The 13,072-nt window shown below is 36.2% G+C and overlaps 1 protein-coding gene across 1 annotated transcript in view; it reads right to left on the bottom strand.

The window, feature by feature from the left end:
* Lmbrd1 (LMBR1 domain containing 1) overlaps positions 1 to 13,072 on the bottom strand; it is a 102,959-nt gene that overhangs the window by 19,385 nt on the left and 70,502 nt on the right. Inside the window, exons 10-11 of the mRNA XM_004653065.3 lie at positions 1,656 to 1,720; positions 1,114 to 1,216 (exon numbers count right to left, since the gene is read on the bottom strand). Of these exons, the coding sequence (XP_004653122.1) occupies positions 1,114 to 1,216; positions 1,656 to 1,720 (168 nt within the window). The remainder of the gene's footprint in view (positions 1 to 1,113; positions 1,217 to 1,655; positions 1,721 to 13,072) is intronic.

The raw sequence follows: 13,072 nt of genomic DNA, 5'->3' as shown, positions 1-13,072 counted from the left end.
GAGCCAACGGGTGCAATAGTAGCACATCTGTTATGGGGAAAACCAACCTCCCTCTATTGAACTGGAGGCCTGCCCCATGGGCGGGAATACATCCCTGATACTGAAAACCTACAACAGGGGTAGTCATGAGCCCTAGGGTGTAACATCTGCTGCTGTCTGGCAAAATGTATATACTATGTTCACTAAACTGCAAAGTAAGCACTTTTGTTAATGTTCAAACCCATATGTTAATGCTACTCTCACTTTTGGTTAGTGAAGCTTCTCTTTTCAGATGGCAGTGACCTTGGGATGACTCAGAAGGTACCATGGTACTAAGAAGTGACAGAGGAGTGCTCAGCACTGAAATATTTCTATCACACCTTCCAAGGCTCAGGGTCCACTGTAGAAGAGGTGGCAGAAAAAATGTAGGAGCCAAAGGAAGGGTAGGACTCCTTACAACATATTCCTCCAGACACAAAATGGCCTGGATATCCATGACCTCACAGTGCCTGACACTACCTACACAAGACCATCATAAGAGGAGGAAAAGATCATGACATCAAAATAAAAGAGAGGCTGAGTGGCTAACTCTACAATGCATGACCCATTTACCTAAACAAAGAGGGGTCAGGGGGAGAGGGTAGGACATGGACGAGCCTAACAATGGTACCAACTTGACTGTATTCACTGAATATAAAACTAATTAACAATAAATAAATATTTTTTTTTTAAAAAGAGAGACTGATTGAGAGGGGGAGGGTATATGATAGGGAGTGGAATTTCAAAGGGGAAAGTGGGGCGAGGGAGAGAGGGAACTACCATGGGATACTGTTTATAATTATGGAAATTGTCAATAAAAGAGTAAAAATAAATAAAAAACATAAAATAATTAAAAAGCAAAAATTGCTTAAAGGTTTATCTTTTGTTATATTACATATCCCAAATCAAATTATATTTAACTAAAAGTCTAGACAGTAACCTTTAAACCACTGTCAACATAAAACTTGCATGTCAATAAAAATTAAACAGCACACATTATGTCAAAGTATTTACAAGTTTACATCATAATAATGTAAATAGCACAAAATAGCACAGTGTTTTGCTAGAGTGCAAAACAAGTTATATATTACTTACTGTTTGTAACACAGGCAAAAGCATATTCAGTGGATTACTCAGGTTAGCTCCAAAAATTATGAACCCAGAATCTATTCCAGCTGAATGAAGAGCTTTATCTAAACTAAAACAAATTAAAAAATACAGTGAATTTACATAGTATTTTACATACACTGTATTACATGTATATAAATTTACATTGTATTACATGCATATACTTATGTTTATATTTATATATTTACATTGCATTGTGTGGACATAAGCTTGCATTGTATTACCATAATTTCAGTCCATCTAGAAACAATGACACCATAAATTAAGCATGCAAATTCAGTTGAGTCAAAGGAAATGATGGAAAACAAATAAAGCCTCACTTAATGATCTTACAGAAATTGTTCAATTGATAATGACAAAAAATGTCTATTTTCGGACCTTTTCGCCATCTTTCAGTTAATGCTGTAGAATAGCTATTTAAAATGAAAAAGTTACACTAATGCAATTCAGTACCTATAATACCAAACAATTTGTGTAAGTTCTTTGAAAACTGTGTTTCTTGTACTTACTTTGACAGGAAAAGAGAAATTACAAACAGCAATGCAACTAAGATGAAAAATACTCCCCAAATGATCTAAAAGCAAAAATACATTCATTATAATATGGTTCTAAATGTTGATATTAAAAGCATGAGAACATTAAGCTCAGTCTGAATTGCTACCCATTAACAATAATCAAATTGAAATGATACAATTTACAGTTGAGTTCAATACACAACCCCAAGCCTTTGAACCTCAATTTTCATTATGATATTATTTGATTTGAAAGAAAATATACACAAAAATTAAAGCATTTAAAAAGCCTTCACTAGCACGTAAATAAATGAAAGTTATGTCTCATCAGTACAAGGTTTCATTCTATTACACTCAAACATACACTTCAATACAGCAGAAAAGTACAAAGGTGAGCTATACAAGTTGTATCTCAACCTATACAAATCAATGTGGATGAAATTACCTCTGGAACAGAGTGTAAGAAGCTATCATGCAAAACAATGCTTCTGTGGGTCCATCTGTTAAGTATTCTAACTGGCATTTCTTGCTAGGATATAAACTTTTTAGTAGGAATAGTTTAGAAAACAACAAAAACTATAAAATAAGATTGTGACCTGAGCTTCTAAAGAACTATTTCAGAATGAAAAAAAAAAAGCTAGACTCTATAAATAATAGCAACATCTTAGACTTTTTGCCCCCCCCCCCCCTCAGTCTATGCTCCAAATTCAAAGGATATTTGGATTGAAAAGTTGGCCAGGCCACAAGAAAGAAAAAAATACTTTTTATTGTTAAGTATGGGTACATGACTCTGGCTTTTCCTGTAAGTAGAATTCACCAAAGTAGGTGAATTAATGATGAACATGAAACCTGATTTCACAAGACTGCTGAAGTGTATTTAGGACGAAGCAGGGAAGAAATAAGTAAACACCACCATATTACTCTATCCACCATCTTGGAATTACTTTTTGGCTATCTTCTAGAGAATTTTCCAGTTTGGACAAGTTCCTTTGTGTCTTGTTGGGAATGAAAAGGATGAAGACAACAAAGAAATCAGAATAAGTAGACACAAACTTTAAATTTTTTCACAAGAAACAGCTAAAAGTTTATATTTTAGCCAGGAGTGGTGGCCCACGCCTTTAATCCCAGCACTCGGGAGGCAGTGATAGGAGGATCACCATAAGTTTGAGGCCATTCTGAGAATACAGAGTGAATTCCAGGTTAACCTGAGTTACAGTGAGACCCTACCTCGAAAAACAAAACAAAAAAATGACATTTTAAAAAGATGTCTCAATAAATAAACATGAATAATAGAGATAGAGAAACTACTATGATGTGAACTAAACTTTTTAAGGTAAGAAATATTGTTAGTGAAACTAAGTTTATTTAAAAGGACTAAGCAGCAGACAAGCATACTGAAGAGCTCATGAGAAGATAATTAAGGAGTAACACAATGAACTGAGTAACAGAATGAAGAAACAAAGAAGAAAGGTGAACAGCATTAGAACAATGTGGGACACCATTAAGGAGACTAATAAAAACATAATGGTTTTTAAAGAAGAGAACATTGGAAGAAATAATGACAAACCCCTCTTCAAAACTGATGAAAATATTAATCAATTAAAATAAACCAAAGTATATAAAGAAACAACCTAACAACAAAAATGAGAGTGCAAACTGGGCACGGTGGTAAACATTTTTAATCCCAGCACTCAGTAGGCAGAGGTAGGGGGACTGCCGTGAGTTCGAGGCCAACATGAGATCACATAGTGAATTCCAGGTCAGCTTGGGCTAGAGGAACACCCTACCTTGAAAAACAAAAAAAACAAAAGCAAAAAAAAATTTTAAATGGGGGTAGGGAGAAAAACACATGGGCAAGCCATACTTTTTGGCTTTATGTGGGGAATCAAACCCAGGCTATCAGGCTTTGCAGACAAAGCAGCTTTAAATCACTGAGCCATCTTTCAATTTTTAATTTGTTGCTTATTTTCCTACTCATTAGTTTTAAGAATTTTTATATTTTGGATATGATACTCTTTATCAGATATATATCCTGCAAATATTTTCTCCCAGTCTGTGGCTTATTTTATTAATCTCTTAATGCCATTCACAGAGCACATAAGTTCCTAAGAAAGTTGAGTGTGTGTAACTAAAACACTTGTTGCCTAAACTAAGATCACCTAGATTTTCTTATTATATTCTAGAAGTTTATTTATTTATTATTTTGAGAGAGAGAGATAAAAAGAGGCAGATAGAGAAAGAGAGGCAGAATGGGTGCACCAGGACCTTCAGCCTGCTAGGAATGAACTCCAGATGCATAAGCCCCCTTGTGCGCATGTGAAACATTGAGCACTTGTGTCACTGTGCGTCTGGCTGAGGGACCTGGAGATTTGAACATGAGCTCTTAGGCTTTGCAGGCAAGTACTTTAAACAAAAGCCATCTCTCCAGTCCTATTCTAGAAGTTTTATAATTTTACATAATAACTAATTTTGTCACCTTGTCTGTATTGGGAGGTACCTAGAGGACTAGAAAAAGTACATTTCTGCATGTGTCTGAAGGCCAACTGAATATGAGTGGTACTGCCCAACAGATGAAACTAAAGGAGTAAGAAAAAGTCTGCTATGGTGGTATCTTCTTTATTTCTCTCTGCTTCCTGGCTATCAATGAGGTTGAGAGGGAGTCAGGTAGTTTTGTTAGGTAATTTAGAGTGAATACACCTCGAAAGTTAAAAGACTTGTCTCCACTTTACTAGAGATCAGAAAAGGATCTTTCATCTCCTTCTTTCCTGACTACAGGAGTTACCTAGATCTGTCTTTCCAACAACCTGAGCCATTCTGGAAAGGATGTCCCCTTTCCTAGAATTTAAATATGATCCTGACATTGTTGTTAGTTATGCTCAGCCCCAAAATTTGACTTCCTGGCTAGTTTCTTCCTGAGCCAGGCTTGAGTCCACACCAATCAGCACTTTGGGGCTCACCTGAGCCTAAAGGTAAAACTCACCACAATAAGATTACAAATAAGTCCTTACTAGGTGGGCAACTTCTCTTTGTTGGCTGCTCATCTCTGGCTTTAGCTTTCTACCCTTCCTGCCTTCTACATGACAAGAGTTCTCTGCACTTTCTTCTCTTTCCTCTCTAAACCTCTCTCAATTTTTCTTCCAGGCACATGCTCAATTTCCACAGGTGGGCTCTCATACCATGTGGGTGTATCCATTTTCCCTACCTTCATTCGTGGGGGTGAGGGGTAAGGGTTCCCTTTCCCTTGTATCCCTGATACTCTGAATAAAATGGTAAACATTTACAAATTATCCACCTCAGTCTAATTTATCCCAATTCTTTGGTTAAAAACAGACATGAACTCAGGATTTGGAGTTCAAGGACTTTCCTGAACTCCAAAAACCTTGTTATATTGAGTAAACAGTCTGTCTTTTCAACATATGGTGCTGAAACAGTCATGTATTATCTACAGAATATAAATATAGACACAAATCTTAAACTTCTCAAGAAATTAACTCAAAATGTATACCTATGTATAAAATACAAAATATGTTAGTTCTTTGCCACTCTGACAAGATACTGACAGTTCTACAAAAGGATATTTTGGGCTCATGGTTTCAGAGATTTATGCCCATAGTCATATGACTCCATTGTTTATACGCAATAGAAATGTTCTGGGAGGAGGACATGACAGAAGAAAACTTCTATTGGGTGCCCCAGTATCTGGATTTCTACAGCCTTCTAGTTAAGTCTTGAAGTAAGGTGCTATGAACTGTATACTCTTTAGTACTGTGTTGGCTATTCTTTTTTTCTTTATGTAAAAGTTTAGGAATCAGTTTATCATTATATGCAAAATAACAAGAATTTTGGTTGGAATTTCACTGACTATGGAAGTAGCTAGGAAGACTTGACATTTTAGGAATAAACTCTTCACTAAAACACGAACAAACAAAACAGACTACCCTCATATATTATGTATGTTTTTTCTTTATTATTATTATTAACATTTAATTTTTTTCTGATTTATTTTTATCTATTTATTTGAGACACAGAAAGGGACAGAGAGAAAGAGAGAATGGGCATGCCAGGGCCTCTAGCTACTACAAATGAAATCCAGATGCATGTATCTGGCTTACGTGGGAGCTGGGGAATCAAAACTGGTTCCTTAGGCTTCACAGGCAAGCATCTTAACTACTAGGCCATCTCTTCAGCCCAAAACATATTTTAATTAAAATGTAGTAACAGGTGTTATGTGCAACTCTCTGAAGAACACCTGTTATAACATTACTTTTCAGAGTAAAAATATTATCAGTACTACTTTGTATGTGACACTGTCTAAGCCAATAATAAATCAACTCTCTACAAAAATATTTCCATATATTGGGCTGGAGAGATGGCTTGATGGTTAAGCACTTGCCTGTGAAGCCTAAGAACCCCGGTTCGAGGCTCAATTCCCCAGGACCCACGTTAGCCAGATGCACAAGGGGGCGCATGCATCTGGAGTTTGTTTGCAGTGGCCTGAGGCTCTGGCGTACCCATTCTCTCGCTCTCTCTGTCCCTCTCAAATAAATAAATAAAAATGTAAAAAAAAAATATTTCCACATAAAACAAGGTATGCCTCCCTACTCCCAAAATGATATTTGGTAATAGTAATGTCTGGAGAAGTTCTTTCATGATGGTAGGAAAGGCTGTTGAGCTTCAGGAAGAAAAAAGGAATACTACTAACCAACCATCCTTTAACACACAGGCCAGCTGCTTCCCAACAAAAAAGTTAGTGGGCCCAATCATGAACTGGTCTGAAATGGAGAAACTCTGGGTTAAATGAAATTGTATGGCCTTAGAAATGCAATGAGGAAATTATCTTTCCTGTACCAACCTCACAACATCAGCTGAGATTTAAAGATGTTGATTAAGATGCCTGGGGTATGGCTCAGCCAATAATATGCTTGCTGTGCAAGTGTGAGGAATTGACTTTAAATCCCTAGCCCCAGGTAACTGCTGGGCAAGTGTGATGGCCCACCTGTAATCTCAGTTCTTAGAAGATGAAGAGAGGGGAATCCTGGGCCAAGCAGGTTAGCCAGACAAATCTGGAATCCAGAAGCTCTGGGTTCTAGTGAGACTCTGTCTCAATACATACAATGGAGAGCAACTGAGGAAATACCTGGCATTACCCTCTGGTTGTGTACGAGTACTCACATAAGTGTGCACATATATATATGTAAACACACACACAATGCATATTAACCCATATGAATCTTTAATACTGGAGTTCAAAGGTCAAAGCCATAAGTCACCTTTTTTTTATTAAGTAGAAACTTTGTATGGACACACCATATGTCGGTACCATCATTTCCCTCCTTCCTACTCCCACTTCACTGAGGGCCCTCCTCAGTGGGATTGCTCGTATTATATTTATCAGTCTGCATAGTCATATCACTCGCATTCATAAAATAATGCTGTATACCAAAAACCCTAATATAACAGAAAATAGTTACCATACTTAGGACATTAAAACTGAAGGTATAAATATAAAAACAAAAGGTGGTTACTATCATTTTTAAATTGATGCTGCATTGATAACTGTATTGCCTCAATAGTCATTTTGAAGGTTTTTCTCTTTCCTTCAAGAAATATGTGTTTGTACCTTCCAATGTTCAGGGTCTAATGCGGAAGAGGTGGCAGAAAGAATGTAAGAGCCAAATGGCCTGGATATCCATGACCTCACAGTCCCTGACACTATCTACACAAACTATCATAAGAGGAGGAAAAGATCATGACATCAAAATAAAAGAGAGACTGATGGAGAAGGGAGGGGGATATGATGGATAATGGGGTTCCAAAGGCGAAAATGGGGGCAGGGAGGGTATTACCATGGGATATTTTTTATAATCATGGAAGTTGTTGTTAAAAAATTTGGAGAAAAAAAACTAAAGTTACATGCTTAAGTGATTAAAATAAAGAAATATGTGTTTGTAAGATAAACTGGAGTGTCAAAGATGGGTGAACCTCTTTTGACTTTTTTTTTTAAATATTTTTGCTTATTTTTATTTTTATTTATTTATTTGAGAGCGAGGGGGGGGGAGGGAGAGAATATGGTCACGCCAGGGATTCCAGCCACTGCAAACGAACTCCAGACGTGTGCGCCCCCTTGTGCAACTGGCTAACGTGGGTCCTGGGGAATCGAGCCTCAAACCGGGGTCCTTAGGCTTCATGGCAAGCGCTTAACCACTAAGCCATCTCTCCAGCCCCCTTTGACTTTTCTTAATCTTTAACAACAGTACGACTAAAAGAGCCATCTCTTATTTTCAAGAGGTAGATGTTCATGCATAAGCATAAGTATTTACTTGGATCTTGCTAGAAATACAGAATCTTGGGACATACCACAGCTGACTAAATCAGAACTTGTTTCTTAAGATTTTGTGAAAATGTTTATCCATTAAAGTTTAAGAAACTTTCCCTTAGCAAAGTTATCCATAATATTCAGTGATTGCAATTAAAATGATATCAAGTCAATCACCAATAGAAGTTTGAAATGAGAATTTACATTTCAACCCAAACTAAACCTCTGGAGACCATTTGGCTATCCATGTCTGTCAAGTAGTCATGGTACACGGCCGTGGGATCCAGTCCCTAGGTCATATTAAGTAATAAATTTCTAAGAAAGTGGGTAAGTCACATGATTTCCATCATCCATCTTGACAGAGATTATAACAGGAAATGTGGTTAGGGGAACAGGATTATGTTTCTTTGTAAGTAACAGGTACTACAGTTAATATATATATTTTTAACTATTTAAAAATTAACAAATATTCAGCTCTCCTTACGGAGTATTATTTTCAAAGTTGCAAAGGTTGTCATGGCAATTTGTCAATGTGGTATCACTAAGCTCTTAATTGTGGTTAAATTTTCCCTATTACCTATTGAAAACAATTTAATGCAATATTACTCTAATGAAAGGTGTCTATCTAATAAAAGTTGTTAAAAAAAAACTTACTTTAACTTCAGACATGTTCAAGAACAGTACAAAAGAATTCTAGTAAACTCTTTAAACTACACTGTCCAAATGGTTATATATTAACTTGCTCTACTTTTTATATATACTTAGCTGAATTATTTGAAAATAAGTTACAAATAAAATTCTCCTTCATACCTATGTCTATAAAGCAATGATTTTTAAAGCATAAACATAGTTGAAGCCTCAATTTCAGGAACTAATATTGATACAACACTATTTTATCTAAAAACCTTAGCCAAATTTGAACTGATTTATTAATGTCTTTCACAGAAATTTTTTCTAGTCTGCAAAGCAATCCAAGATCACATACTGTTTGTCTTTTTAGTAACCTTTAGCTTAAAACAAATTCTAATTCATTTTTTTCATAACCTTGACATTTTGAGGAGGCTAGTACAATTACTACATTGACTTTCCCCAAATAAGATGATCTTTTTCATATGGTAATTTTTTCAGCACAAATTACAGAGAAATGTTACTAAATCCTTTTCTGGGCATCATATCCAGGGCACAATCAGGTCAGTTTGCCCCACAATTAAGGTCAAGTTTCTCCATGGAAAAATTACTATTTCACCTTCTAAAATTGATAAGTTTTATGATACAATACTTGAGAATAGATAAAATTCTATTCTCACCCAATTTTGTCCACCTGATTTTAATATCTATTGATGTTCTTGCTAGAAACACTAAGTGGTGTTTTCCAAAAGCTGATGGCCTAATTGGGTTGTTCCTTCTATTCTTTACTACTTATTTCTGGATCAACAAAAATATCATTTTGTTCCTAAATGGCCCCAGATACAGGTAGTGGGAATTCCTACAAGCTTCCTTGGGTTATTTCTTTACTATTCTCTAAGCACTTCCAGCTTTCTGGAAGAGACTTTTCTAAACTTAACATTTGTTTCCAAGCTGTAGTCCTAAATCCAGACATTTGTCCAAATTGGCTCTTTTCATGAAATTACTGATCTGTTTCTTAACTGGAACAAATACAAACAGAAAGAAATTACTAACTAATCTGTTTTTCTTTTTATTTATTACTTGAGAGACAGAGGGAAGGAGGGAGGGGGAAATATATCAGGGCTTCCTGCCACTGCGAATGAACTGCAGACATATGTGCCCCTTTGTGGATTTCACTTTACATAGTAACTGGGGAAATGAACTTAGGCCATCAGGCTTTGCAAGACAGCTTGCAACCACTGAGCCATCTATCCAGTCCTTTTAAAAATTATTCATTGTTTTATGCTTTTATTTTTATTTTCATCCATGCATATACGTGTTTGAAGGTTTCCTTTTGTTTTTTGTTCTTGGATGTCTTGGAGTTTTATGCTTACATTTATATATTTATATATTTTTTATAGATTTATATATTTTCATATGTTCATTTATCAAAAGCTGTGTTTTAGTCTCCAATCAGTTTTGTTTTTTGTTATTGTTTTGTTTTTTGACGTAGGGTCTCCTCTGGCACAGGCTGACCTGGAATTCACTCTGTATTCTCAGGCTGGCCTCGAACTCACAGCAATCCTCCTACTTCTGCCTCCCAAGTGCTGGGATTAAAGGTGTGTGCTACCATGCTCGGCTCTCTCCAATCAATGTTTTAAATGTATTCCAGAATGCATTTCTATTACAGGCTGAGCAGCCTCATCTCCCTCCTTGTTGAACAACTAGGGCCAGAAATATTTCAGATTTTGAAGCAATTCAAGTTTTGCCATACTGCATAAAGTTGACCAGTGAGCAGCTCTAATCCAAGTATAAAGCTGAAAGTGTTGACAATTTTTTGAATTCAAAAGAGTACTAAGGGCTGGAGAGATGGCTTAGCGGTTAAGCGCTTGCCTGTGAAGCCTAAGGACCCCGGTTCGAGGCTCGGTTCCCCAGGTCCCACGTTAGCCAGATGCACAAGGGGGCGCACGCGTCTGGAGTTCGTTTGCAGAGGCTGGAAGCCCTGGCGCGCCCATTCTCTCTCTCTCCCTCTATCTGACTTTTTCTCTGTGTCTGTCACTCTCAAATAAATAAATTTAAAAAAAAAATTTTTAAAAAAGAGTACTAAAAATGTCCCAGATTTTGTATATTTGGATTAGGGATGCTGAACCTGGACCATTAATTTCTACACATTCTGTAATTTGTTTTATTTCTGCTATTTATTCATTCAAGAATTGCTTACTATGAGGTTTATTTCCAAGTAAAAAAGTGTTTTAGCTTATTTTGTTGTAATTTGTACTTTTAATGAATTTTAATTAGAAGAGTTGTTTGTAATAGAGCCACTATACCAAATTTACTGATATTTTTTCTTCATGACCTAATTAATAGACTAGTTAATAGAATAGACTTCTGTGTTCCAATGAACTTGGAGAGAGGATACATTCTTTTCCATCCAGATAAAATGACATAAGACAAGTTGACTGTTGACTATACTTGGGTTCTCTGTATTCACATTCAATTTTGTTTACATACAAGTATCTCACCCTGGGTATGGTATTTGTATATCCTACTGCCATGTGTCAGTCTGTCTTCTTGAAGTTTTTGTTCCATAAAGCTGGTCATGTATTGTTTAATAACCACAATAATATTCAAAACTGTTACATTTTCATTATAAACTAACTTTTCCCATTAAAATAAAGTATCAGCTTTTTTATTACGGCCATAACAAATCTCTCAAATCTTGGTGGCCTTAACCAAGGGCTCATTTTTGATGTTTCAGTCTCTGTGGGTGAGATAGCTGGGCACAGTGTGACCCAGCTGACTGGTGCCTTCATTTTCACAAGGTCTAATCAATAGGGCTGTGTTCATTTCTGAAGATGAGAGAGGACACTTCCTAAGACACTGAGAGAAAATAGAGGGAATTCAGTTCTTTGAGGCCCTAGGCTGATGCTGTCTTTCACTTCTGTGCTGCAGCCACTAGGAAGTTCTCTGAGCCTCAAGGCTACTGCCATTCCCTGACAGTGCTCTACCATCTCCAAACATGTAACACCACAGCAAGTCATTTTTATGCTGGAATATTCCCGAGTTACTTTTCTTAAGTTTTTTTCATCTCTAGTAAAAAAAAGTCCTATGTTTTCAAGGTTTAAGGTTACTATAATGGGACTACCCAGAAAATTCAAGGTACTTTGTGAATCTTGAAGTTTAAAATCTCAATCATTTCTGTAAACTCCCTTTTGCCATTTAAGGTAATTATATATATAATTACCTTTTTCATGTTTGAATAAACTTTTCCCTGACAGAGTGCATTCTTGGCACTTACACAAAGTCTCTTGCCTGGATAATCCATAGATCCAGTTAGGTTTGTATTTCCATAGAAAATTATAAATTTGTCTGGGGAGATTCATATATAAATGAATATATATATATATATATATATATATATATATATATATATACACACATACATACACAAACATGAATTTATATGTATGTATGTATATATAAAATAAAATATGGTCTTCATCAGGACTTATTTCAAAAACCTCTACTCCACAAAACTGGGTAATATGGAGGAAATGGATGGATGAATTCCTAGACACACACCACCTACCAAAAGCTAAACTCAGAGCAGATTAATCTCCTAAACACACCTATCATATCCATCAAGATTGAAAAGGTAACCAAAAACCTCCCCAAAAAGAAGAGTCCAGGAACAGATGGTTTCTCAGCTGAATTCTATCAAAGCTTCATGGAAGAACTGAAGCCAACTTTTCTAAAAATGTACCACACAATCAGAGGACAGGGAAAGGTGGAGGAACGGCTAATCAAAATCTAAGAGGATATAAATAAATCGTATGGAATCCTACTTTTTTGGACAATGGAACACTCAGGAGCTGGAGATTGTTGCTAGAAAATTTTCAGTGCCAGGGATGGGATACCTTCCAGTGAGTTGTTGGCCAGGGAGGTACCTGATGACCCTGCAAAGCCAAAGGACCCAAGTTCAATTCACCCAGGACCCACATAAGCCAGATGAACAAGAGGGTGCGTGTGTATGGAGTTCACTGGACAAAGGCCCTGGCATGCCCATTCTCTCTATCTCTCTACCTCTCTCAAATAAATAAATAAATAAAAATAAAAATAGTATCAATGTTCGCCAGTGAAATGAAAGCATTATCTTGAGCTATTACTATGTGTTCTTTTAAACACTTCATATGAAGAGCCAAGATATGAAACAACCAGACATCATATTGCTAATGGAATATAAAATAGTATATCCATTTTGTAAACAACTTTAGCAGTATTTAACAAAATTAAACATTAGGCCTAGAAACTTTACTGCAAGGTATATATCCAAGAACGATGACTGAGAGCCCACAGCTACACAAAGAACTGCATAGAACTATTACTAATCAGTCTCAAAATGGAAATAACCAAGATACCTGCCGACAGCTGAGTTTCCTAATGGTTGTTGTAATACTCACATTATACAAATAAATGCTGCTGGTTATACACA

The sequence above is a fragment of the Jaculus jaculus genome, chromosome 8, assembly GCF_020740685.1.
Source record: "Jaculus jaculus isolate mJacJac1 chromosome 8, mJacJac1.mat.Y.cur, whole genome shotgun sequence".
Taxonomy (NCBI): domain Eukaryota; kingdom Metazoa; phylum Chordata; class Mammalia; order Rodentia; family Dipodidae; genus Jaculus; species Jaculus jaculus.
Note: the sequence above shows the minus strand (reverse complement) of the source record. Positions and strands in the feature narration are given on the sequence as shown.